We start from the raw sequence: 27,303 nt of genomic DNA on the forward strand, positions 1-27,303 counted from the left end.
CTATTCATAAAAATAGACTATTTCACATTTCTCAACATTTTAATGCTTGTCTTCTCAAGCAAGCATCAATAGTAGTGGGGAGACGCATACTCCTCCTCCCATGTTTTCTTGGACATAGGCATTTTATATAGTGGTCAAGTTAGAAGTGAGAATAAGTTTGTCCCAAGCATACCTGTGATCTTTTTCTGCACACATAAATGGTTTGTTGGACATAGCAGTGGCAAATTGTGATGGTGCTTACCTTCCTTGGAAATGCTGGTCTGTGCGTTCTGTATTGGAAAATGCGGATTCTGTTAAAGCCTTAAGCTGCCTGAACACAGCAGTTTACAATGCCCCCACATACATTGTCATATTGTAGCTTCTGAATTAGACATCTTCAGCCTAGAAGGTTTTGTTTCTATGTTCTGAAATTGTGATCACTAAAGAGTTCCAGTTAATGGCCTATATCAGTGTGCATTGGCACTAAAAACGTTTTCCCCCTCAAAAGCCTGGAGTGGGAAGGGAAGATTATCCCGCTCCTATTGGCTTCCACCATTTCTTTACCAGAAGTGCTGCATAGGATCCTGCCCACTCTTTTTGCCAGTCACTATTGATCTGCAGATAACATTGGAGAGAAGTATCTGAACTGTTCACATGCTTAAAAAGAGGGAGAGAATTTATCTTACTTGGAAAAGATAGGAAGCAGCTGGGTAAACGCCTGTTGTTCTGTCTTGTTTTCTTTTCTCTTTTTGGATTCCTTTACATTTTGCAACTTAAGTAAATCTGTGATGTTCCTGGCTTTTTGTCTCATTTTAGGCCCGCAAGAATGAGCTTGCCATTGAAGATATGGATGGTGGTACATTCACTATCAGTAATGGTGGTGTATTCGGGTCCCTGTTTGGAACGCCTATCATCAACCCTCCTCAGTCTGCTATCCTGGGCATGCATGGCATCTTTGACAGACCTGTTGCTGTTGGAGGCAAAGTATGTACCATGTGGAAGGTTCCAGTGTAGACAGATTAAACAACTTTTAAAATATTACTCAAGATACCTTTCCATTGCTTGCATGGCTGCTCAGCTGAGATGACTTTTAAATTACCTAAATCTCAGCTGTGATGACTTTAAAATTGATTGATTCAGTGGACAGATTCCTATCCATACAGAAAGTGTTCATGGCAAAGTATTTCTCATATGATCATAGTAACATTTCAAGGAGCTTTTAGTCTAGTGAAGTGGAAGAAATTAAGATAAGTTTAATACTTCCCAAGTATAGTAAAAAAGGTTCACTAACTGGAACTTTGGTGTATGGATATTCGGCAAGCAATTCAGCTTAAGGTGCATATGCTGGAGATGTATGAGAGGGAGTTGTGTGCAAAGAAATCCCAAATTGTTTGGAAGAAGTAGGGTTTAGTTCAGGGATATCTACATTTGGTTTTGGTGGAAAGTGGGGCCCTTTCTTGACCAGATATAACCACAAAGAAGGACAAGGCACCTTAAAATGTAGGACATAAAATAAAATCTAAAAACACTAATATAAATATAAATCCGTTTCAAATTGTGTATTTACAGCTATATTACATATGCTGTATTTTATTATATATTCAACTGTATTTTTGTGATGAACTTGTCTTTGGTAAAATGTCTTATTGCAATATACATATAAAATCTGAGGAAGACAAATACTTAAAATTGAACTTTACTAGCAACAAACCCTTGATTGAATCTACATTTAAATGATTCCTTTCATTTGTCCATTGTGCTAAAATTAAGGGGAAAAAACTCTTTCAACGTTTGCATTGTGTCCTCAAACAGCCCATTGCCCAAAAAGTTTGCTGCCTTTTCCCCTCAGAGAAACAAATGCACCCTGAGCTCTAGGGATGTCTTCTCTATTGCTACTTCTAGGAAAGATGTATTCGGTCTCCCTATGTGCAACGAGAATATGCTACCCAAGTAGATGCATTTCTCGAAGGGGAACAGCAAACATGGTGTTACTCAGTGGGCTTCTTAGTCATGCTCAAAATGGAAGACGTGTTGGAATTCCTCCTGGATAGAAGGTTGAAATGTAGGGCATGTCCTAGAAAAGGAGGACATCTGGTCACCCTGTTTCTTGGTTATGCTAGGGCCATTGGAATTTATGAAGTTTGTTTAAAAATTAACTTGCTTAGGCTTTGAAGAAAGGAGCTGAAGTAACTGCCCCCCCCCAAAAAAAATGATGAGTATAACTATGATATTTTTCCTCTTTAGGTTGAGGTGCGACCAATGATGTTTGTAGCCCTGACCTACGATCATCGTTTGATTGATGGTAGAGAGGCAGTGACTTTCCTGCGTAAGATCAAGGCCGTGGTGGAAGATCCTCGGGTGCTGTTACTTGACCTGTAAATTGGCAGCAGCATATCTCCCTCACTCTCCCCAGCCAGCAGAGGAAGGATCCAGCACCAACAGACAGAATAGAGGACTGTGAGGAATCAGCAGGGCTTCATTCCAGCAGCAGCCTCCTCATCATAGTGGCAGGAGGTGCTTTGAAGGGAACCCTCAGGGTACCGTGCTACTTACTTTTCCTGCCTCTTCCAAAGATAATTCATTTTCTTCCCTAAGGCAGACAGTTTTCATGAGTACAGATGTAACCTACCATTCCCCTCGACTTCTCACGCCAAATAGATCTAACATCACCTCTCTCCTAAAATATCATGGGAATAGAAGCTGTCTGCTGTTTAGCTGCATCTTCTTTCCCAAGCTGGTGTTGCACAGAATTTCAGCTTTAATTCACTATCAGCCATGCAGGCTATTAGAGAGAGGAAGGGTTGCTGGTGGGTCTCTGCTTCATCTGAAAGCTTTAGCTCTTGTAAGCGAAGCTGGCCTGGAAACCTGTAAAGTGACTCTATTGCAGTGCCTGGTCTTCTATACCTCCAGCAATGGAGAGGAGATCTTTAATCTAGCCACCTTGTGGTTGCTTGACCTTAGCAAAAGTGAGGCACTTCTAAGGGTTTCTGACTCCCTTGTCATTTTCTACACCCTGTGCTTGCCAAGAGGCAGTGTTAAGGACTGTTTTCACAGATTTTCCTCCAACCTAGTCCCTTCAAGAACAAGAAAATGGCAGTGACAAATCCAGATGTTCTTCTCTTTTGTTCTACCCTAATAGGGCCAAATTGGTGTCTGTCAGGGCCAGGTTAAACTGATTTTCAGAGATTAGGGGGAGTAAACAGCCCTCTACAGCTGTCCTGTATTCCATCTAATACTCAGATGATGACTTCATCAACTTCTTGTCTGCAGCAGTTTGATCTGATTATGGGGTAAAGTATGTTGGGACTGGACTTGTCACATGTGGCATGTATCTAAACCCAAGACTGCTGGTTCATGGGGATATATCCTTAGTACATTAGGCGCACATGTATTGTTGAGTGAGAGGGTTGCTAGTGCCTGCAGGGTTTATTACTCTTGTTGCCGCACAGAACTTGTAATTAAAGTATTTAATGGACAGATTTTAAACAAAATAAAACAAGGAAATTACATGTGTGCATGTGAATGAGACATGGATGTGTGTGTGTGTATGTGTGTGTTGGGGGAGTTGGATTTAAAAGAGGACAGTAATAAACTCCAAAATATGTTTCAACTAATAAGCATAAAGGAAAAAATATGAGCTGATTTTATTTTGGCCATTCTTAGTAGAGGAAATAAACTCTTGATACCTCAGTTCTAGATATTTGAACTTCCAGTGTGTCATATGAGCCACCTCATTCTAATTCAAGTGTAAAGTTAAGGTATTGATGCTATATCCAGGGGTAGCCTTGTTGGCCAAATAGCAAAGTACAATAACATCCAAAATCCACAAAACAGTGATAAATGTACTAAATACATGTTGCAAGCTATTGAAGATCAACTGATGACTTCATCAGGCAAAGGTATGAAAAATCATACGGGGAAAGAAAAAAATATGATAATGTTATGTTAGTCACAGGCGTACATTTTGAAATGACGACAACGTTCTCATTTAAGATGGTATGGAGGGCTATCCATGTAGTCGGGCCGCTGCTGGCCATGTGGGTTCTGGCAAGCAAAGTCATAATGTTCAGGAAATAAAATTTAAATTCCATTAGCAACACAAAGAGATACTTCCTTTGAGATCCAGCTTGCCTCTGTCCTTTGTGAATCTGTCCTGATCCTTTGAGCTTTTGGAAGTGGCTGTATCAGCAATAGATACTGAGTAATTTTGGTGATGGTTTATTTGCCCCCCCCCCCCCCCCCGGTTTATTAGAAAAAGATTGCCTAGCATCCTAGTCAGATGAGACAGATGTACTATCTCATAACTTTTGGGATTTATATTTACAGTTGTTTAATGAACAAATGTGACCCCCCCCAATCCCCCCTTCATAATCCAGTGCCCCAAATGAGGGGCTTCCAAGGTGCTGCAGATCAGGACATTGGGAATAAGAATTGCAGTGCTCTCTTGGGCCTGTTACAGACAGCCAAAATAAAGCTGCTTCGAGTCACAGAGGAGGTATGGTGTTTCAATGATGCATGCGTCCCAAGAGTCCAGAAGTCGCACCAAATCCACGCTCCAGCCCTAAGGACTGGAGCGTGGATTTGGTGCGACTTCTGGACTCTTAGGACGCATGCATCATTGAAACAGCATACCTCCACCGTGACTCGAAGCAGCTTTATTTTGGCTGTCTGTAACAGGCCTTGGTCACAGGTGTGTTGAGAGAAGCAGTTGCATCAGTCTGTCCAGCTGCCTGACTCACCCTCTGCCTGGGTGTGCACTGCAGTTGTCATTCTCTTCATCAGCAGAGCATCAAAAACCTTTTGTTTGAGGCGCTACCTGATTCAAGATGTAGGCTTTGGGCGGAACATCAGTAGAAGTTGTTCCCATAACAGTGCTCCATTGTCATAGCCATATCTGACAATGCAGGATCTCAGCCATCGTTTTTTGTTTAGAGATTTTGCTTTTATTTTACACCCTGTGTTTTTACTATTACATAGAAAAATCATTGTGTTGGTACGATCGCATGGTATGAAGGTGGATGACACACAGTATTGGCCCTTCTGAGCATCTTTTCCCCAAATTTGCAGCTCTCCACTAGCCTAAGGGGTTTCTCTTGCAAAGAAGTACCTATATTTATGGAGGTGGGGAGCACTAATGTAGAAGTGCTTTTCTATCCCCTCCACTTTTTAGGTGGTGTCCAGGCCTTTATGTTGGAGCCAGACTATCTTTCAGATGCCTATGCAGCATAGTAATAAGGGTAATACATAGTATAGAAATGAGGCAACTGCCGCTTGGTGGGTGTGCTATCTTGCTATCTACTGTCATTTCCAGCCTTCTGGGAGGCAATTCTAAAAAGGCATCCTCTATAAAGCCTCATGTTGCAAAAACAAACCAGAAAGCCTTGGTTCTTGTACAATCTAAATATTAAATAAATAAATAAAATTAATATTAATCTTGAATTACGGCCTGAAATGATACAATGGAGTTGGCGTGTATAAATGATATTATACAAGGCAAGGAATGTGTGGCTCTCTAGGTGATGTTAAATTCCTGTTTCCACCATTCCTTATCATTGTCAGAGGTTGACTGACAGTGGGTGATAAAACTTTTTTTTTTTATTGTTCAACAGCTGGAGGACTGTTCCTGATCCTGGTCTGCCATTTCTGATTATTAATTTTTATACACCCTCATTCCTTGCAAAAGTTATGATTTTCTCTTCTGTTAGTGATGTTCTTATAGTTATCGCCTCTGCATGAAACTGGGAATTGGCCAATGGCTTCACCAATTTTCATGTCTACTGTCTGTAGCAGGCATTAATCTCAACTTTTTACCTTGGTAGAAAACCATACATCATCACGTGCTGGTGTTGGACTGCAACTCCAATAGCTTTAGACAGCATAGCTGGTGCAGAAGGATCATGGGAATTACAGTATACCAAATATGGAGGCCATATATTCCCCATCCCAGTTTAACAGCCATAGTTCTTAAATAATTTGTATGAGTTGTTCTGTTTTCTGGAGCATGCAGAGGAGCAATCAGCAATTATTAGGTTACATCCCCATGTACCAGCTTCCAAGGCAGGTCGCATGTTTTTGAGTTATCTCTGCTGACTCCTCCTGCCTCTTGTAGGTTAGTTGTATTTTTCTTGCAAGAGAGGTATATGTATACACTAGCAGTTTCTTTGCAGTTCTGATATCACTAAAGAGGAAAACTCTGTTGCTGTTTTTAAAAAATTAAATTGTTTTTTCATGTAGCTTAGGAGCTGGGTTAAACTGAAAATAGGTCTTGCAACAGCATCAAAATTCAACCAACATAGCAAAGAAATGAAACTTATCTCTTTGAGCAACATACAACAGGGAAATATTTAACTGAGACAGGACATGATATATTGCTGTTCAGTTTATACTCGCAGTTTGTAAAAGATACCGAGTTAGAGAAAGGAAGGGTAGTAAATGCTTGTAGTAAGACTGTTGTTCCACTGCTGGAATGCAGTCAGGGTCCATACATGGGATCCTTATATGGCTGTGATAGTCAGCAATGTCTTCAAAGAGTCACACAAGTGTTTGGTTGTGCTGTGAGTCTTTTATTGATTTCAATACATTCACAGGCAAGAAAATGGAAGATCCACAGAAAGGGATCATAAGTGCTTAGGTTCACTTTCCCTGTAATAGTCAACTTTCTGGAGCAGAAGCCAGCTTCAGAAGGCATGCATGCAAGCTGTGAAATGTATAGCTACCAAAAAATGGCACCTAGTGGTTGTTTAGCGGAAATGCACCCGTAAACTGGGATGGGTCAAGCTGGAATAGCAGCAAGATGCTTTGAGATTAAAAATAATGCAGAAGTACAAGTAAGAAGTGGAATGGCAGATACACCTACAGGGCAAGAAAAGACTAGAGGAATCATTTGAAAGGGTTAAGGAATGAAAGACAAGCAAATAGAACCTGGCATGGTGAGAGAGCTATCTTTCGGGGTTGTGTGTGTGAGGGAGAATCTGGTAAGGAAGGGCAACATCCAACTTTCCTCAAGGAGCACCAGACTGTGGTAGGAGGAGGTGGAATCTAATATTTGGTGTTGCACATACCATGCTTCACACAACCTCTACTAGGACTAAGATAAAGGTATCTGCAGGGGCATAAATATTCTTATTAAGCCTAACAACCCCTGTAGCTGATAGTGACATACAGGTAGGCAGTAAAATAGAAACAGCAGAAGGCTGAAAATAAACCCTGATCCAGCTTTGGATTTCCTTGAACAACAGCACTGCTAGTACTGCCCAGGACACTTTTTACAGGGAGAGGTGCTTCTGGAAGGCTATGGGGTCATCACAGGTGTGGGATGTAGCCCAACACACAAAACTGTGAGGTATTGTATTCTTCAGCTTAATTTTTCTCACACATCCACATCCCTCAAATGTCCTTTATTCATTTCTTAGTATGCAACAAGCTTGTTCCACTGGATGGTGCTGAAGAATGAATGTGACTTGATCCTGCTCACTCCATCTTCTCCAGAGCCCAAACGTTGCTTGGGGTCATACTTAAGCAGCTGCAAAGAAAAAAATGGAGAGTCATTCAGGCTTCTAATACACAGCAAGTAGCCTGTGTTTCTTACTGCCTCTTTGGTACCCTTCTGCCAGCAGGGCAGCAGCCTCACCTCTGAGAGCAGCGAGGAAGCAGACTTGCTAAGTTTTTCTGGAAGACAGAGCTGGGTGTGAGGATGAATTCCTGAGGGATGATACTGGGATAAAGACTGTAAGAGAGAAAATGGGCCATTTAGGGGGGAAAGTTTGCTCTGTGGCAAAGAAATTGCTCATGCCGAGGATAGTAGACTGAGAGCAACTCAAGTTTGCAATGCTAGCTACATCTCTACTAGTGTACAAAATGGGCTTGGCCAATACATAAATAGTGCAGGTAGTTGTCACCTAGTTAGCAGCACGCATATAATACTTCATACATCAAGGAGATTTTGTACCTTTTCTGGTTTCCTTGTACTAGATTGTTCTTCATGATGTAACACAAGCTTCACACTACTCACCGTTCCACTCAGTAACTCATAGAGAAGTGCTCCAAAACTCCACCAATCGCAGGCTTCTGTCAGCTCCGATATTCCACCCACTTCTGTGGAGAAAAGGAACAAGTGCTACAAAGCAGTTGTTAAAAAAACCATTACACCAGGAGCCTAATCCAATTGTACTGCTGTAATAGCAGGTTACAGCTGATGCAATGGTTCAAATGGTTAAGACACTGACTCTTGTTTTCAAGATTGGCAGGTTGGCAGTTCAAGGTCCAGATGCTACATGATGGGGTGAGCTCCTGTCACTAGTCCCAGTTTCTCCCAACCTAGCAGTTTGAAAGCATGCAAATGCAAGTAGATAGGTATCACATCTCAGTGGGAAGGTAAAAGCGTTTGGTGCAGTCATGCTGGCCATATGACCACCAGAGCAGTCCTGAGACAATGCTGGTTCTTTGGCTTAGAAACAGAGATGAGCACCACCCCCTACAGTCAGTTATGACTAGACATTCATGTCAAGGGACTTACCTTTACCTAACAGCCTAGGCAAAGAATGCATTCATAGCAAGAGAGTCATTTTACAATGTGCCCACACCATATGCTGCTTTCAGCTTACACTGAAGCCACACGGCAATACAGTGAATGTGCCACTGCACCCGAGCCGCATTATACTGAATGGAGCTAGGGCATATGCACCTTTTGGTGTGTCCCGGAACAGATCCCCTGCATAAGACAAGGCTCCTCTGTATTTTATTTATATGCCACCTTTTGCTCAGAGTGGAATCCAAGGCAGCACACAGATAAAATTGGTTAAAAACTTAATAAAAATGTAAAAACAAAATCATCTCATTAAAATTACAAAAGTTAACAGGCATAACTAGAGCACACACACACACACACCATATAAAAGTCTCGACGACAATAATTACATATTAAAAGCCAGCTTGAACAAAATATTTTTGCCTGCTGGCGAAAGGCAAACCATGGAAGGGAGTTTCAGACAGTGGAAGCAGTAACCGAGAAAGCTGTCTCTTATGTCTACACCCAAGTGAGCCTGTGATGGTGGTGGGACCAAGAGAAAGCCTTCCTCTGAAGATCTCAGAATTCTTGCAGGTTAATATGGGAAGGCACAGTCTTTCAGATAGTCTGGACCTAAGATGTAAAGGACTTTATAGGCCATGGTCAGCACTTTGAATGTTGATGGGGATCCTCCAGAGCCAAAATCAGTTCTGGCCAAAGTTATACTTTATTCTCATTAACGTTTTCCTTTCAAGGTGGGGGTGAAGATTCTCGGAGCAGCAGTGGGGGAGGACAAGTGCTCCCATTGTTGCTAACCGCAGTTGCTAACCACAGAGAGCCATGGAAGAACAGATGATCTCTCACTTACCAGGTGCACAGTAAAAATCTTCTAGTGCCTGACTGCAATACTGTGGCTCTACCTCGCTCCACTGGCCAAAGTATGTAAGACGGATGTGACCTATAAACCCCCAGAACACCAAAAGAGGTTATGCAAAGCTATGTACAGCAATAATAGAGGCACTAGTCACATTTCAGCTGCCTTTTACCTCCCTAGTGGTTTTCAACTCATGTGCTACAAACAGTGCTATTGCCACAGAAAGAAAATGCTATCAAACAGGATGAATCTGACGGTTACAAAAGTATCTCCCCAAATACAGTGCTATAAAATTCAGAAAATTTCAAACTTCCCCCACACTACGTTTGGTGCCTGTTCTGTTAAATTATGATAAAGGAAGGAATAGGCCATAGGCCTTGTGAAAACCACTGGCCCTTTAACATTACAATTACAGCACCATGGTTTCACTTGAACTAGTACAGCAACAGCCTATGGAATCCTGGGATTGGCAGTTTATAGGGGTATTGGGGCTGCTCAGCCAAAGTTCTGGTGTCTCACCAAACTGAAAATCCCAGGATTCCATTGGCTGGTGCCACAGCAGTTACAGTGGAATTATACTGCTGCAATTATATAGTGTGAAAGGGCCCCAGGGAAATGTGAGAGACATGTTCCAACTGACTTTAGCACTATTAAAAGACTATTAATTTGACCAAATTAAAATTTGAGACATTTTTGTTTCTTTTGTGTAATGAAGCTCAAAAACAAACCTAATTCTATAACTCTCCTAAATGGTGGACTTAAGCTGTCCTCAACCCATTTATCAAGAGACTCTTACCAGCATCATCTAGCAGCAGGTTTCGTGGATTAAGGTCCTGGCATAGGACTCCTTGTTGATGGAGACCCTCCAGAGCCAAAATGAGTTCTGCTGCCCAAATTTGTACCTGATTCTCATTAACATCCCAGGCTATCAGGCCATGCTTTTGGAAAGTCTGATGTTCTGTTGGCCTGTATTGCTCTGATGGCATTTGACTTTTGTGCAGTTTGCTATCAGGAACAGTCTTTTCCTGTTGAATGTGCCCTTCTTCTCTCTTGTGTGATATCTCCCACTGACTCTCCTGACTGCAGTGGTTTTGCAGAGGAGTTCCAGGACACATGTGATTTTGCTGTGGAAGAGATGCTAGGTGATACCCAAGCTTACAGAGTCTGCGACACCGAGTTTCAGTCTTTGGCATACTGCACCCTCTTGCTGCTTTCCAGATAGGCTGGCTAAATCTCTCACCTGCTGGTACTGCAGGTACTGATGTTTCCTGATGAGGACTGGCTATGCTGCTGATACCACCGACTGTGATAAGGGATTCATTTGACTGGAATGTTAGGCCCTGGTTGGCTGAGTGACTACATTCCCAAGGTGCTATTTTGAAATTAGATTCTCTAGCAGCAGTCAAAGGGTACGCTGTGCTTAATTCCTTCCCCCCATGAATTTCCCGTGGCCCAGCAGGAGATCCAGTATGCCCCTTGTATTCAACTGCTGCTCTTGCATGGGTGTGGTTCGGTGACTTCTTCTGAGATGATGACTGGTCAGCACTTTTCAATAGGCAGTGATTTGAACAAGTAGGAATCTGGCCACCATTGTTCCCAGGGTGGACACTGCAGCTCTGCTGGGATCTAGAAGAAGCTTCTTGAGAATTTCCTATGAGCTGTTCCTCTTTGGTGTGCTCTGCAGCCAAGCTGAGTGTTGGACTCCTCAACGGACAAGAGCAGTCAGAGGTGCTGGAATCAAGGTGCTGGAAACGAGGATGCGAACGAAGATGGGACCAGAGGGTTCCTCCTGCAGGACATAAAGAAGGAGGGAAAACAAGAATGGCTATCTGGAATATTTCAACTGCAGGTCCCCTACTTTCTTGACAGCTATGTCTCTTCCCCAGCCATCATTGTTACTACAGTTTCTGCACAGGGCAATGGCAGACTGTGGTAATGAAACCGCGAAAGACAACAGAAAGAATGAAAATTGAACATGTTTGGTTTGGAGAAGAAAAGATGAGAGGTAATATGATAGTAATTGTTAAATATCCTAAGGGATGTTGTGTAGAAAATGTAATTGTTAAATATCCAAAGGGATGTTGTGTAGAAAATGAAGCAAGCTTGTTTTTGCTTGTCTTTGACTACAACACAGACCAAGACATGAACCAATGGATTTAAATTGAAAGAAAGGGGATTCCACCAAAACATTAGGAAGTACTTCCTGACAGTAAGGGCTCTTTGACAGTGGCATGGACTGCCTTGGAGGATGATGGTATCTCCTTCTTTTGAAATCTTTAAACCAGCAGAGTTGGAGGGATTTAGCTGCATATACAGTGGCTACTTGGCATCCAGGACCCTCCATGGATATCAAAATCAATGGATACTCAAGTCCCATTACAGTGGGCTCTTGCCTTCTGTGGGCTTGCCATCTGTGGATTTGAGCATCCGCTGACAGCAAGCCCCATTGTTTTCAATGGACATGCATGCACATGGTTGTGCTAGAGGCCACGCACACATCACACCACCATTGGAGACAATGGCACTTGAGATCACAAGTATTTTTTTTATCTGCGGGTGAGTTGGGGGTCTGGAATGGATCCCCCATTGATACAAAGGGCCAACAGTACAAAAGCGCAGTAAAATTAGATAAAATGGCAGAATCAAGGTTGCTTTTTTGGAATTTTATTGGTTGGTTGAATCCATAGATAAAGAAACTGTGGATACAGAGGACTGACTATATTGCATGGCAAGGGGATGGGGCTAGATGCCTTTAGGGTCTCTTCTGATCCTATGAGTCATTTGATTTGCTTTTCTGTTAAATTGAAAGAATTGAAAAGGCAGATATGCTTTCAAAATACTGCAGAAATAAATACAAAGCAAAATTACCCCCATATCCATAGCAGAATTAGTAAATGCATGCATCTTTCAGAAAAAAAGTAAGTGTAAACTATTGTACCAGTGCAGTTAGCCTACTAAGAAGTATTACAAAAATCAGTCTTCCCCAGCTTAATCCCATCCTATTGCATCTCACATCATCCACAGCCACTGGGGAGAGCTCCAAACTCTAAACTCATTGTGATCCCACAGGGCAACTACAACTGAAGCAATTCTCCAGACAGGAAGCATCAAAAGGAGGGATGGTGTGTGAATCTTCAGCCCTCTGATAATGCTGAATTACTACTCCCATCATGCCTTACCACTAATAGTGGCTGCTGCTATACTGCAGAAATAAAGCAGTTGAGGCCACGTTAACTTCCATTGCTCAGTACTATGGAATTCTGGGATTTGTACTTTGGTAGGGCACAAAAACAACTATGAATCAACTTGGCATGAGATAAAAGACTTAAAGAAATGGAATAATATGAATCTCTCTTGGCTGGGCACAATATCAACAATTAAAATGAATGTAACACTCAAATTAATGTTTCTCTTTCAAACGCTACCAATTATAACAAATGACAAACCTTTCAAAGAATAGGAAAAATAAATTAGTCAATTTATTTGGAACAATAAAAAACCGAGAGTTAAGTTGAAAATCTTGCAAGATAAAAAAGAAAAGGTGGATTGGCTATACCAAATTTCAAATTGTATTATCATGCATGTTGCTTAAAAGGAATTAAAGAATGGGTTCAAATCAAAAATGATAAATTACTGCAATTGGAAGGATTTGATAATGTCTTTGGTTGGCACGCATATTCAATATATGATAAAGTAAAACTAAATAAGGAATTCCAAATTCATTATATAAGGAAGTCCCTCTTAAGAATTTGGCAAAAATACAAACCATTCTTTGTGCAATAAATTTCAAAATGGACGTCAACAAATGAAGCTTTTTTCAGAAGAGAAAAAAATGGATAACATACGAGGAATTAATACAGTGCGCCCTCATTATGCACGGCTTTGAGAATACATGCTCAAGCTGCGGGGAGCGCGTGGGGCGGCACAACCCATCTGAATGAATGGGGTGTGCGTGTGCCTCTGCACTGCTGCACCGCCACACGCACGAGCCCCATTCATCTGAACGGGGCTGAAGCATAGGCGAAATTTGCCTTACGTGGGGGGGGTCCAGAACGGATACCCCGCATAAGGCGAGGCTCAACTGTACTGGCAAAAGGAACATTAAGAATAAAGACAATGGAAGAATTTATCAAAAACGGTTATAAATGTAACTGGTACTTATATAGGCAGATCTATGATTCAAAATGGATATGAAATTACAACAAACTGATAAGGCAGAAACGGAATTTAACAAAATAATGACCCAGGACATAGATCACTCAATTGCCAAAATATACAAGTTATTATTAAATGTAATGATGGAAGAAGAAACAATAAAACAATTTATGATTAAGTGGGCACAAGATATAAAAAGACCAATAATGTTAGAAAGCTGGGGGAAAATTGGAATAAGAGAATAAAGTATACACTAAGCTACGAAATTAAAGAAAACCATTATAAACTACAATATAGATGGTATTTGTCCCCAGAAAGACTATCAAAAATTCAAAAACAATAATGAAAGAATGTTGGCACTGCCCAGTAAAGATCGGGACCTTCTTCCATATGTGGTGGGAATGTGCAAGAGCACAAGCATTCTGGAGACAAACGAATGCGGAACTGGAAAACATCTTAGATATTTGGATCAAAATAGAACCAACCTTTTACTTCTTGAATATGATAGAAGACACTGATATAGAGAAAAAATATGGCAAAATAATATTTTATATGACAGTAGCAGCCAGAATGACCTTTGCAAAAAAGTGGGAAAGCAAAGAAAAACCTACAATAAAGGACTGGAGAATCAAATTATGAGGTGTGATGATATCGGATAAATTGACATTTTTGATAAGAAGTGGTAGCAATGATAAATTTATAAAAGAATGGGCCCCAATGAAAAATACCTTAACAAAGAAATGGTGTGACAGGAAAACCCGTTTTTGACAATTAAGAATATTAAACTGGGTTTAAGTTACGCATAATATATGGAGATAAAGGATTATTTGAATGTTGGGTTATTTAATGAAACAAACAGAGTGTGCACAATGAAATGAATTTATATGAGAAATACGGAAAAAATAAATAATTTATTATATAATAAAATGAAAAATGAAAAAAGAGAAGATAATTGGGCTGTACATTAGGCATTGATATAAATAAGAAATTACATAACGGAATGGGATGAAATCATAATAATAATTTTGTAGAAAACAATAATGGAAGGTCTTGATTAAAGAGGGGGAAAGGAGAATATTCAAGACACGGGACAGGAAGCTGTTTTATGTAATGTCTTATGTTCTATTTGAAAAGATTTTTGTAAATTAAGATTATTTTGTAGAGTAGAAACTTTATGTTTATTGTTTATATGTATGTATGTCTGTATGTTTTTTATACATCAAATAATAAAAATAAAATCAAAAAGAGACCCCTTTAACTTCCATTGCTCAATACTATTGAATTCTGGGATTTGTACTTTGGTATGGCACCAGAGCTCTCTGACAGAGAAAGCTAAATATCTCACAAAACTACAAATCTCAGAATTCTACAGCACTGAGCTATGGAAGTTAAAGTAGTCTCAAACTGCTTTATTTCTGCAGTGTGGATGTATCCTTGGCTGGCTAGAACTGAAGGGAACTGGAGATCAGTCACAGGCTTCCCAGGCCTGTTAAAAATTGTCTGGCAAGATAATCACCTGACTAATGCCTTCAAGTCAAGAAGAAACTGACTGATTTAGGAACAAAAATACAAATAATGATCTACAGTAGTCTGAGAGAAAAGATTTTTCATTAGTTTATAAATCAGTTATCCTTGTAGGTGGCAATGCTCTTAAGTTGCTGTTTTCTGATGGGTTTACTTCTAATATGGGAAGGAGCTTCTAGGAGCCCAAATCAGAACTGGGAGAAGTAAGGGTTGTTTTTTTAGACAACTCCCAGAACCCCTGGCTAGCCTGGCCACTAAGGTTTTGATTTAAAAGTTATAATTTTACACAGTTCTGCTGCCAGTACACTGTTGGCAGAAGGAATTGCTTGCACACTTTTTTTCACCCTTTTTTCTATTCCCATCAGGTTTTCCCCATCTGTAAGTGGCAGTGGGTTCAGACCAGGACTTGAATCCCCACTCAGCTGTAGAGATCCACTTTTTCTCAGCCTAAAAGGAAGGCAATGACAACAACCCTCCTCTGAATAAATCTTGCAGCGACAATCCTGTGATGGGGTCTCCATAAGTGAAAGTCAGTTTGAAGGCACATAATGACAATAACAAAAGGAGGGAAAGGAAGATTTTTTTGGGGGGGTGGGGGGGTGGGGGGTGGGTAGTCAATGAAGGCCTTGAACTACAGAATCCCATCCCCTCTGACCCAGACAAAGGAGGAAAAACTATGCCAGCCATGAAGGTGTTACAGTGATTCTCTCTCCCGTTAGAGATGTCAAAGGAAGGAAAAATGTTAAATGGAAAACTGAATTATTTTTTCTGGATCCCTACCCCCTGCTCTGGTTATTGTGAGATAGCAAAGCTTAGCAAGCACCAACTTCTCTGCCATGATTTTTTCCTACCTCCAAGAATTGCTGGATAAGTTGATTCTTTCATCTTAATTTGAAGCATTTGCCTCTGGATACTCCCCTTAAAATCATAGCATGTTACTTGCATCACAGACATGTGTATGTGTTTACATCTTCCTTTCTTTTCCCTTGCACACTCCTGTAACCAGTCTTAATCCAACAGTGGTGCCATACTGTGTTTTCCACAGTCTTTCCAAATCCAATGTACATGGGAGTGGGCAGGACTCCCGCCAATCTGCTCAGCTTTTCAGCTTCCGAATGGAGTCTCTACGCAGGTGCAGTACCCAATTATGTGAGGCACAGAGACCACGAAGAAGAACAAAACAATACTAGGTAGCTCTGAACCTCACTAGCTTTACATAGTGGAGAGCCTCTATGGTGGCACCACTCACCTTTTACATGCTCCAAGCGAAGGAAGATGGAGTCCTCACTTACAGAGTAGCACACCAATTCAACCATGAAGGGGACTCCATGTGGAATGATTGTCTGTCTTCTACGGGTCTCCATGTGGGACTTGGGGAGGCTCTGAAAGCAACCACAGAGTTATTGATTGGCTGTCTGGACATACCTGGGCCAGAAAAAACTTGTGGATTGGTCCAGTGGGGCAACAGCTAGACTACCATTAACCAGACTGATGTGACCCTCTCATAACTGCAGGGACCACTCACCCACCCACTCACCCCACTGCCTCAACTCCCCCCCTCCTGCTTCCTCAACCTCCCTCTCTTGCTTATGCAGCTCCTCCTCCTTGATCTTTGCCTGCCCATCCACACTTCAGTGTCAGCCATGGGTAACTGTGCAGAGAATAGGAACCAATTTTGATCCTGTTTCCACACCTGCAGGCCACACTGGTGCATTTCCACCAGACTGGAAGTCACATGTTTCATTTTCAGGGTTTTTTCCCATAATGGGTGGGAAAGGAAAAGGCAACCCAACCCATCTGAGGCTGGTTGCCTTTTTTTTTTTTTGCCATTTGGGAGTAAAATAATGCGCAATTGTTTTTTAAATATGGGGAGGGGTGTGAAGTGTCGGGAAGGTGTACTTTCCCCATTCCTATTCTATATAAAGAAGTGCAGTCTGCATATCTTTACCCAAAGGCAGCAGATCTCAGTTGAGCACCTATTGCACACAGAACATACAATGCCCCCATAATCTTTCCAATCAGTTCTCTGGAGCAGTAAGATATTAAGAAATCTCTTGAAGGACCTTTCCACAGTCAGCAGGCTGGCTACAAATTAGTGCTTAGCACAAGTCTTATGCTAAAAGAAAAGTATGGTTCCTCCTTCTTTCCATAGCCTCCCTGGGTTTCTAAAAAGCTTATCCAATGGGTTGGAAATCTTCCAGAACAGTATGAGAGATTAACACAGGTGGCTTTGGGGGATGGGGAGATTGGTGAAGAGCATCTTTCCAACAGTGAGCAATCTTTGTTGGATCCCAATGGCTTCCATGGAATTTGTTATCACAAGATGTACAAATGGCACATCAGCTTGGATGGCTTTAAAAGAGGATTAGGTAAAGTATGGCAAAAGAGGCTATGAATGGCACTGTATGGCTCTCATTGCCACCTGCTGGAGTTCATGTGCAGCAGAATATGAGCTTCTCTGGGCTTCTCATACACATTTGATGTAAACTTTTAATCCAGCATTTGGTTCTGTGCTAGCACTGTAACTCACATTACCAATGGGAAGGAAGACAGAGGAAGGCACATACCTTCAATATAAAGGTTCCTCCTGTGGCTGGATCCTGCACAATTTGTACCTACAAGGAATGCAAAAGATCAGCACAGTAGAAAAATCTTATCTTTTGGGGCAACTGCTCCCAGAAAGCTGGGAGAATGTGTGGAAATTGCCATACCAAAAAAAACCCTTCATATAAAAGATTGTCTGCTCCCAACATGCCAGAACCCTGATATAATCTTGTTGAAGGCCCTATTCCTGCAAAATTATTTCCCTCTCCCCCACATCATGTCTTGAAGCTTTTAAAATAAACAAAACAAAACACCTCCTCCTGGCATCAAGAAGAAATGTTCTGCTGCCTAGCATAAACTGGATTTTCATTCTGACCACAATGTGGGTCTGCACATGTCTTGCATTCCCCATCAGAATTAACACAACCAACCTTGTATGCCTGTGATTATTCCTGGAAAAACAAGATCCATATCTGCATGCATGCAAAGCTATCTAATAAACTAGTTAAGGAAATTTCTAGTTTAACATGACCCTAACATGTGACATTAGAAATGTAAGGACACGTGAGCAGGCCTTTTGGGTGGTAGCACCCTGACTGGAATATTTACTGTACATCTGCATGCCTGGTTATAATTTTTAGGAACCAGGTAAACACATTTTATTCACCAAGTTGAGATCAGGATCCTAAAATGGGTACTATGGTGGATTTAACTTTGGAACTACCATTGTAGCCTTACTATTTCCACACCTGCAATTTACATGTTTACATATGAAAGCAAGCCACTATTCATGTCACTGGGAGTTTTTTACAGTGCAAATTGCAGATGTGAGGAGTGAACTGAGGAAGCCAGAGTGGAACTCCTGCAGGAGGCACAGGGTACAAAGCCTCTTACCCTTACCAGATTTGGTTCTTGATCAGGATTGGGTTTCTGAGAATAACTAAAAAGCACAGATGCAGCTGAATGTTCCATATTCAAAGTATAGTTCGGGCCTAACATTTCAACAGAAACATTAAGTTATGGCGAGGCTGTAGCCTAGAAAGCATATGCCAATATAAATAGTATAATTTTTGAGGTTCACCACAATTCATCATTGCGGTTGCTACATTCTTTCTGTTGCTTTAAACAAGATATCTCAGGTGCAAACAATTAAGTTACCTTATCAATTATTCCGACAACTTTACAGCGTCTTAGGTTCTCAATAGGTGTGCTAAGTGTCCTGATTGGACGGAAGCGAAGGCTGCTGTAACCCTGTCAATCAATAAGAATTGAGAAACATCCTTATTTGAGAAACTACAGAAAATGGTGTGCCATAGAGTGAGAGAGACAATGACAACATTCAAGAAGCCAATGGACCTTTGTTTTTATGTGCCTTCAAGTCATTTCCCTAAGGAAACTTATTACAGAGTTTTCTTGGTGAGATTTGTTCAGAAGAGAGGCTGAGAATGTGTGACTTGCCCAAAATCACCAAGTGGGTTTCCATGGCTGAGCAGGGATTCGAATCCTGGTCTCCAGAGTCATAATCCAGCACTTAGCCCACTACACCTTGCTGGCTCTCCCAATCCACACACTCATTAACATTTGCAGTTTACAGACTTTGTGAAAAGTTTCAGCACTTGCAATTCAGACCCATTTACAGATTACTCATAACCATGAGTGTGAAACTCCAGTGTGGATGTTAACTACTGTAAGGTGCCCAAACTTGAAATCTGAAATACTGTTGGACTGCAACTCTCAGAACCCACGAATATTGCCCATACTGGGTAGGACTTCTGGGAGATGAGGTCCAACAACATTTGGGAAATCAAGTTTAGGAGCACACGTCCCCCATATGCAGTTATTCAGACTGCTCACAGAAAAAGTATGGCAGTCACATGAGCATACGTGCAAGTGCCCTATCCAATATCCTCATTTCCCCAAATTTTGTCATGCCCTTCCTGTGTTGGAAGGGAAGTTCTGAAGGCAGCTTCTGCTGTCTTGAATCTGAGAAGAAGTTGCGTTCAATTTGAATTTGGCAGGTATTGAGCGCATGTCTCGGTCGTCCTTGAATTGCCTTTGAATCAGACTACAATTCACAAGCTCCTTTTCTGGCTGCAATTTTTTCCTCCCTTCCTCCCTCCTTCCCTCCTTATCTCCCTCTGAGGAGGCTGAGAAAGTGTGACTTGCATCAGGTCACCCAGTGGCATTCAATCCCTGCCTTCTAGAGTCATAGTCCAATGCTCAAATCAAGTACAAGGTTGCTTTGGACTGGTTTTGAATTGGTGAATTGCCTAAATAATGTGAAATAAGGGGTAATGAATGAAGAAATAACATGAATTAAATAACGTGAAATAAGGGGTAATGAATGCACAAATAACGTGAATTGCCTAGATAATGTGAAATAAAGGGTAACGAATGAATAAATAACGTGAAGCAAGGCAAAACCACAGGAACTGGAGACAACCCCCGTGGGAAGTGTAAAAAGGTCACAATCCGATTCTGCCCTCACTGCGCATGTGCAGGGATGCTAATTTGAATTCTACACTATGAAGGGTACGTACTCATATGATAATTTCTTTTGCATTCACACTACTTTGGCTTTGGGATGGGCTCTGTGTTCTTCTATGGTGTGACAGCCATCCATATACTTGTGTTCATTTCCGAATTGGCCCTACTTTCTTTTCTTTTGAAACTGAGAGACATTCGTCTCGTGTGATGATGTCCTATGTGACCTTGGGCCAGTCATTCTCTCTCAGCCTGGTTTACCAGATTGTTGGACCAAGGTGAGAAGGAAGAAAACCAACTTCATTGTTTTGAATTCATAGGAGGAAAGGCAGGATATAAAAGTAAGGAACAAATATGGAAGCAACCAGAGCAAAAGACAGTACCCAGGGAAGACAATGGTTTGTTTGTTTCATATTGATGTATTACACTGAAACAACCATTGCCCGCTTAGGATGGAAATCCTGTTTGACAACAACCTTCTTGCTTCTGAGCTTTCATTTGACACTGAAAGTGCACTGATAAGACTGCTCAGCTTCCATAGCAGCAACGTATCTATTTTTTGGCCCAAGTAGTTTCCAGACTTGTACAGCAGACCTGTACATCACAATACACAATTATAGTGTATTCCACAGGATGGAAACATGGCAGTTAAAGAAGAATCTGTAACTGTAACCGTGCTCTAACTGTGCAGTGTGAAAGTGCCTCTGGATGCTCAGCCCTCTCTGCTTCAATAAATATCTTCCTGATCTCCATGTCCTGCCTCTTCTCCCCACTCCAAGATGAACTGACCTAAAAATAATTCTGGAATCCTGTCAACGCACTATGCCAGTGCAATGGTCCATTACATGAACATAGTGCACTTTTACCCAAATTGTGAAACAGCTGCAAAGACAGGGAGGCAGCAGCAAACATGGGAGAAATAAGCAGCTTGCAGCCAGCAGCCTTCTTCTCCCAATGATGACCATAGGAAACCTGCCTTCCTTCTTTCTCAGCTGCTATTCCCACAGTCTTTTTACTCCTGCCATCATGCTACCACCCATGCCAGCTAGGAATTCAACAGGATGCTAGCCTAATTCCCTCCCCCACAAAAAAACCAGTTAAAATTGCAGCAATGCCCTATGCTATAAAATAACCTGGCTCTGAGCTAATCAGTTTTTTTACTCAAAACTGGGAAAAGGCTTAAAATACACTTCTCAGCAAACATAGAGATAGCAGAGAACGTCCCTTTGCAATATTCAAGTCAGTTCTCATTTCTCATTTCCCCATTTATGCAAAACCTCAGAACAGAACTCAGTTAGTAAATAGACAGGGACCTGAAGGTCTAAATCCAGTGGTTAGTTCCAATTATAGAAGACCTACAGAAACAATGCAACCCACATAAATTTTGATTTAACAAATTCCCTTTAATTTTGTGAGTAGCCATTGAATTTAGAACACTGTAATAAATGGATGGGGAGTAAGGAGCATATATACATGGTGACCCCTACCTTTATATTATAAAGCAATGTGGCTCCCTCAGGCAACAGATTTGAGCATCACAGAATCAGAGCTGGAAGAGACCTTAAGGGCCATAGCAATAGCAGCAGCTTCATTTATATACCGCTTCATACCACCTAAACAGTATCTAAGTGGTTTACAATTGTAAGCTAATTGTCCCCAACTAGCTTGGTACTCATTTTAGCGACCTCATAAGGATGCAAGCCTGAGTCGAATCTGAGCCCTGGCTGGTATTGAACTCACCAATTTATGGTTTGTGCGTAAGCCACCAGGGCTCTTGCCATGCAAGAATACACAATCAAAGCACAATACATGGCCAACCTGTTTAAAAACCTCCAAAGAAGACTCCATAAAGGTGTGGGAATTGTCATTTACTTTGTTATTTTTACTATAAGCAATGGAGAGAGATGTTTCTGAAATGTTCTGCCTTAAAGACCAAAATAACTTCAATGTGATGGGTGGGAGGGGAAGATCCTATGCTGCTCTGCCTCAGCAAAATGTCTTGGGCCACCCCCACCTCAGGGATGATGGGAGTTGTAGCTCTTCACCTCTGGCTCGAACTCACCACCTTGTTACGCACCGGCGCTGACCAGTTTTGGCCAGTGGTTAAAGCTTTGCTCTAAAGCAGCAGAGTTACAGAGAATAGGCTGAAGACCCTGACAAACTCTCCAAGCCTTCTCACTCTTGCTTCCACAGAAGTCTTCCCACTTCTTCAGGATCCAGCTGGCTCTTGTATCTTCACCCAAGACACCAGACAACTCAGTAGTCTTATATAAAAGATCTACTTTATTCTACTATATACAACTCCTCACTACTACCCACTGCTACTACCCACAAAATACATTAGGAATCATAGCCATTATTATAGTCCTTGGATCATACCACCCACTCTTGTCAGTATCCACCCAGTGGGCGTGTACATCCATTCTCATTGGTTCTCTTGTTTCTACCCAGAATTAATGATTTCATCATCTCAGCCTTGACCACTTAACAACTCTCAGGTGTGCTCAATTATCCACTTTACATTTTTGTCCTTGGCATTCAGGACTTGTTAATTCCATTACCTTCTACACCTGTGTGGCTCTTGATTTGCTTCTGCTGAGTCATCCTGACTCTCACATACATGTTTTATTTCAATCGCTGTATATCCCATGTTGCTTTTTCTTTAACAGGAGGGGAAGATCCTATGCTGCTCTGCCTCAGCAAAATGTCTTGGGCCACCCCTACCTAAGGTGTTTATGCATTGTACTGAAATAAGCTCACTTTCCAAGTTTTGTACAAATAAGGAACTGGAAACTGGCAAACAAATTTATTTTTGGCTTGCTTCTGCTGTTGGTTGAGGACTTTGGGAAGCATGAAAAACATCACTATAAACCCCCACCTTTCCTCTACCACTCTTAATACTCACAGATACATACTACTTTGTTGGTAGAATTCAGAGCCATTAGTCTGGAACATCAGCATGCAAAGGGATCTTTTTAGCACCTTTGAGATAACTGTGTGAAAGACTTGGTCACAGACTTTCATAGCCTTGGTCTACTTCCTCAATTGCATGGATGCAACACTTCACTCCATGCATTTGAGGAAAGAGGCCAAGTATACAAAGCTTATGTAAAACCTCTAATAACTGTCAAGCACGGAACACGATTAGCTGTCCCTGTTCCTCCTAAATTAGAGATGGGCAAGTTGTGGCCTTCTAGATATCACCACTGGATAGGTCTTATGGGAACTACAATCCTGCAATATCTGATGGGTCAAAACTAGTCCATCCTTATCCTTAAATACCACAACATCTGTATCTGGATAGGGTAAGAGCCTGGACAACTAACTTTATGAAGTCCAATTTCCAAAATGTGAAATGGACATTGTGGCTGAGGGAATCTGGGAGTTATAGTCCAAAAAGTAACTTTTCCAAGTTCTGGGCAGAGTCAGGCAAATAGCAGTCTTACCCATTGTACCTGCATGTATCACTGTATCATGTTTTGACCTTTTGCCACATTCCAAAAGCATCAATATCAGGTCTCCACCTGAATGCCTGTACTAGCCAGGAAGCCTTTTTGCTAAGTCCCCAGTTCCTCACCGTTTCATCAGAATTTCCATTTCCCAGAGTCCGTTGCAGATGACAGTTGAAGATCTCTTCAGCACGCTTCAAGTACTGAGTGATCTTTCTCTTCACAGCTTCACGGCGCTCTTTGTTAGTATCAACTGTATAAGAGAGTCATGTGCATTAATCATTCTTCATCCTCATATTAAATACATGAAATCATCACATATCCTTAGCTCTTTCAAACATCATTCTTGTACTGTAGCCAAAAATATGAATTATCCACAATTAATGACATTAAAATTAAGCTAGACAATTCTAATTCTGTGCCACAATAAGATTAATAAAACTGGCCCCTACATATTATTAACATTTACATAATTTAACTTATTCTGCATACATTTTAGACAATTGCTCCTATTTTGCACATTTTTCTGGTGTTGTCTAATTTCAAGAATTTTGTCCAGTTAGTCAGCAGAATGAGATACAAGAATGAAGTTGCAGAGTCCTGAATTAGTAGAATCGTCTGTCACCAGTTCAGACTGCATGTTGAGGATTTCATTTTCCAAAAGCCTGTTATGTTCAAAAACAAAATCTCCCTCCATGTTGAAAAGTAACAAAACAGAAAACAAGAAAGGGCATGGCATGCTACTTTGTTTGCGTTCTCTAACATACAGGGAGATTGTCTTTCTTTTGTTCTTTTAAATATGAGGGAAACTTCAAACATGACATCTCCCATGTACAGCGGGCCCTCCCCTTACGTGGGGGATCCGTTCTGGATACCCCTGCGTAAGGGGAAATCTGCATATGCTCGCGCCCCATTAAAAACAAGGGGCGCATGCGCGAGGCTTTAATTGCAGTGCGGTTTCCACATAAGGTGGAAGTCGCATAAAGTGCACCTGCATATGGCACAGGTGCACTGTACTGTCCAAATTGGTATGACCCATCTACTGTTACATGTGTCACTGCCTTCGTATGCATGTGTACATTCCACTACAGGAGTATAGCCAGAGACTTCTCCACTGCACCGTCCATTACCTTGCCATGTCAAGACAGCCCCTCCAAGAGACAGGTGAGTTCTGCCTCAGGGGAGATGGGGCATAGTTCTGCTTCAGCAAAATTTTACGCTTCATCTCCCCTTCCACAGATGACCACATGCTAACTCACTTACGAGTGGCTGCTTGAAGGATCACCTTGTAGTTTTCCAAACTAATCTTGTAATTCCTGCTGATGAAAACACACAGGTAGTGTGGAGCTTGGATGCCTTTTGGGTGACTATTTTTGTTATTATGTGCCTTCAAGTCAACTCCAGCTTATGACAATCCTATTGTTGGGGTTCCTTGTCAAGATTCATTTGGAGGACATTTGCCATTGCCTTCCTCATGGTCACTCATGGACTGATCAAAGATTCAAGTCCAGGTTTCCTGCAGTTGAAGTCCAACACTCAAAACCACTACATCATGCTGGCTCTCACTCAATGCTGGTTCTGGCATTTTGAAAGTGTAACTGTTTTTGCAATCCTTCCCTGTGTAGTCCAGTGTATTTTACTTTTGTGACTGTTTTAACTGCATGCTTTTTGAACATTTTATACTGCTTTAGAATTTTTATATGCAGGCATTTTATAAATAATCTCTCTATTAATGATGAAACCCCAGTTTTCTCAGTTGTTTCTAATGGGGAGCTCTTACTTCTATTCTGACAGAGAAACATAGCCTTTGTGAAGTCAAAAGCTTTCATGGCTGGCATCCATGGTTTTTTGTGGGTTTTTCGGGCTATGTGGCCATGTTCTAGAAAATTTTCTTCCTGATGTTTCGCCAGCATCTGTGGCTGGCATCTTCAGAGAATGCTTTGCCTAGGAAAAAGTTGGGTGTATATATACTGTGTGAGCCTGGGAATGCAGGAGTGATTTGCATGTGTATTGTTCTGTGCTGATGGCCGGCCTCAAGCTGGGAGGCTAATGCAAAAGAGAATTAATGTCTGCTAATTGGTGATCATTATCAGGGGCTTTCCCAGCAAATAATGATCACCAATTAGTAGACATTAATCCTCTTTTGCATTAGCCTCCCAGCTTGAGGCTGGCCATCAGCACAGAACAATACACATGCAAATCACTCCTGCATTCCCAGGCTCACACAGTATATATATATACCCACTTTTTTCCAGGCAAGCATTCTCTGAAGATGCCAGCCACAGATGCTGGCGAAACATCAGGAAGAAAATTTTCTAGAACATGGCCACATAGCCCAAAAAATCCACAAAAAAACAACATAGCCTTTGTTACTGTTATGTGCCTTCAAGTCTTATGTCACTCCATCACGGGCTTTTCTTGACAAGATTTATTCAGAGGAGGTTTGTTACTGCCTTTCTTTGAGACTGATTTGTGTGACTTATCCAAGGTCACTCAGTGGGTTTCCATAGCTGATGAAGTGATTCAAACCCAAATCTTTCAGACTCCTAGTTCAAAACCCAAAACACAACATTATGATGGATCTTACATTGCAAGATAGCTAACTTGTGTGCTTACTTGTGATGAATTTTAAAAATTAACTTGGACCACAAATATTGACAAAACAAAGGATCTTGAGGCACTTTTAAAGAGGAGGTAACACTCCCCCCACATACTGTACATTATATTAAAAGACTATTCCCATGCATGTTTCACATCTCATACCTCCACTCTCCTACCATACCTTGGATCCCATTGAGCAACACATCCACACCATTCTTGTAGTGATTGAAAGCTTCTTCATAGTCCTCACTGACATCCCGCTCCAAAGCCAGACGGATCTGCTTAGCAGCATCCACCAGGTAGTCACGTTTCCCAATTCCATGAACATCACCTCCTGGTGCCACACGGCTTCGGATCTGCTCAAGATAGACTCGGGCTTGGGAGAAGGCTCGGGTACAGGACTCTGAATCCATGTCCAATCAGGGGTTCAAGAGACTCTCTGGTTAAAACCTGGCCATTCTCAAGAAATCCCTCGCAGCCTATTACCTGCAGAATTTAAAACAAATAAAGAATTAAAGACAGACCAAAGGAGGGTAGGCCCAATAGGCTGGAGAAAGAGCAAAGCATTCTACAGAACAAAGATGAAAAGAACCTGGAAAGAGAGTTTGTGATACAGAGTGGGATTACTGTTGTTTTCAAAACAGACCAGAGACGAAAAGGCAAATAGCAGGATTATTACTGTTTTCAAAACAGCAATAAGGAACAGTCAAAATTCATGACATGCAAGGCTGATAATCAGGAAGTAGCTCTTAACAAGTTTGTGTGCTACGTAAATACCAAATTTATTTATTTTTATTTAAAGCATTGATTTCTGTTAACTTACCCATGTGTTTCTTTTTAAAATTAACAAACTGCTGACATTCACAAATTACATGATGCACATATTTCTGTCTTTATGAAGGGCTTAGTTCAAAAATACAGGATTTTTATTATATTTTTCATTTATGTTCATTTTCTTTATATATATATATATATATATATATATATATATATTTTAAAGAAGCACAAGTTTTCAGGATTTCAATTAAGGGACACTAGGCAACCTTAGGTGAGACAGAAATATGTTAATTAATAAATAAACCAACCACAGAAAGGCCTTGAAGTCAAGACAAAGTCTGTACAAGAGGCTCATTAACCAGTGGGATATATCTTAATCACATGAGAGTTAGTTCAAACATTAAATGAAT

The 27,303-nt window shown here is 41.2% G+C and overlaps 2 protein-coding genes across 6 annotated transcripts in view; one reads left to right on the plus strand and one right to left on the minus strand.

The window, feature by feature from the left end:
- Nucleotides 1-3,669, plus strand: part of DLST (dihydrolipoamide S-succinyltransferase) — a 29,464-nt gene extending 25,795 nt beyond the window's left edge. For both annotated transcript variants that reach the window (XM_089522216.1, XM_089522217.1), the window contains 2 exons: nt 796-963; nt 2,224-3,669. In XM_089522216.1, coding sequence (XP_089378342.1) covers nt 796-963; nt 2,224-2,358 — 303 coding nt within the window. In that variant the 3' untranslated portion in view covers nt 2,359-3,669. The remainder of the gene's footprint in view (nt 1-795; nt 964-2,223) is intronic.
- Nucleotides 3,670-6,411: 2,742 nt separating this feature from the next.
- The window catches only part of RPS6KL1 (ribosomal protein S6 kinase like 1), a 28,338-nt gene continuing 7,446 nt past the window's right edge, over nt 6,412-27,303 (minus strand). The window contains exons 2-11 of one of the 4 annotated variants that reach the window (XM_089522220.1): nt 26,298-26,602; nt 23,644-23,768; nt 18,741-18,833; nt 17,606-17,653; nt 16,288-16,420; nt 10,156-11,148; nt 9,354-9,443; nt 7,991-8,073; nt 7,610-7,705; nt 6,469-7,501 (exon numbers count right to left, since the gene is read on the minus strand). In XM_089522220.1, the coding sequence (XP_089378346.1) occupies nt 7,388-7,501; nt 7,610-7,705; nt 7,991-8,073; nt 9,354-9,443; nt 10,156-11,148; nt 16,288-16,420; nt 17,606-17,653; nt 18,741-18,833; nt 23,644-23,768; nt 26,298-26,529 (2,007 nt within the window). In that variant the 5' untranslated portion in view covers nt 26,530-26,602 and the 3' untranslated portion in view covers nt 6,469-7,387. The other 3 variants (XM_089522221.1, XM_089522222.1, XM_089522223.1) reach the window with 3 other exon arrangements.

Source organism: Sceloporus occidentalis, unplaced genomic scaffold (assembly GCF_023333645.1).
Source record: "Sceloporus occidentalis isolate IW3139 unplaced genomic scaffold, rSceOcc1.0.p SCAF_4, whole genome shotgun sequence".
In the NCBI taxonomy this organism is placed as follows: Eukaryota; Metazoa; Chordata; class Lepidosauria; order Squamata; family Phrynosomatidae; genus Sceloporus; species Sceloporus occidentalis.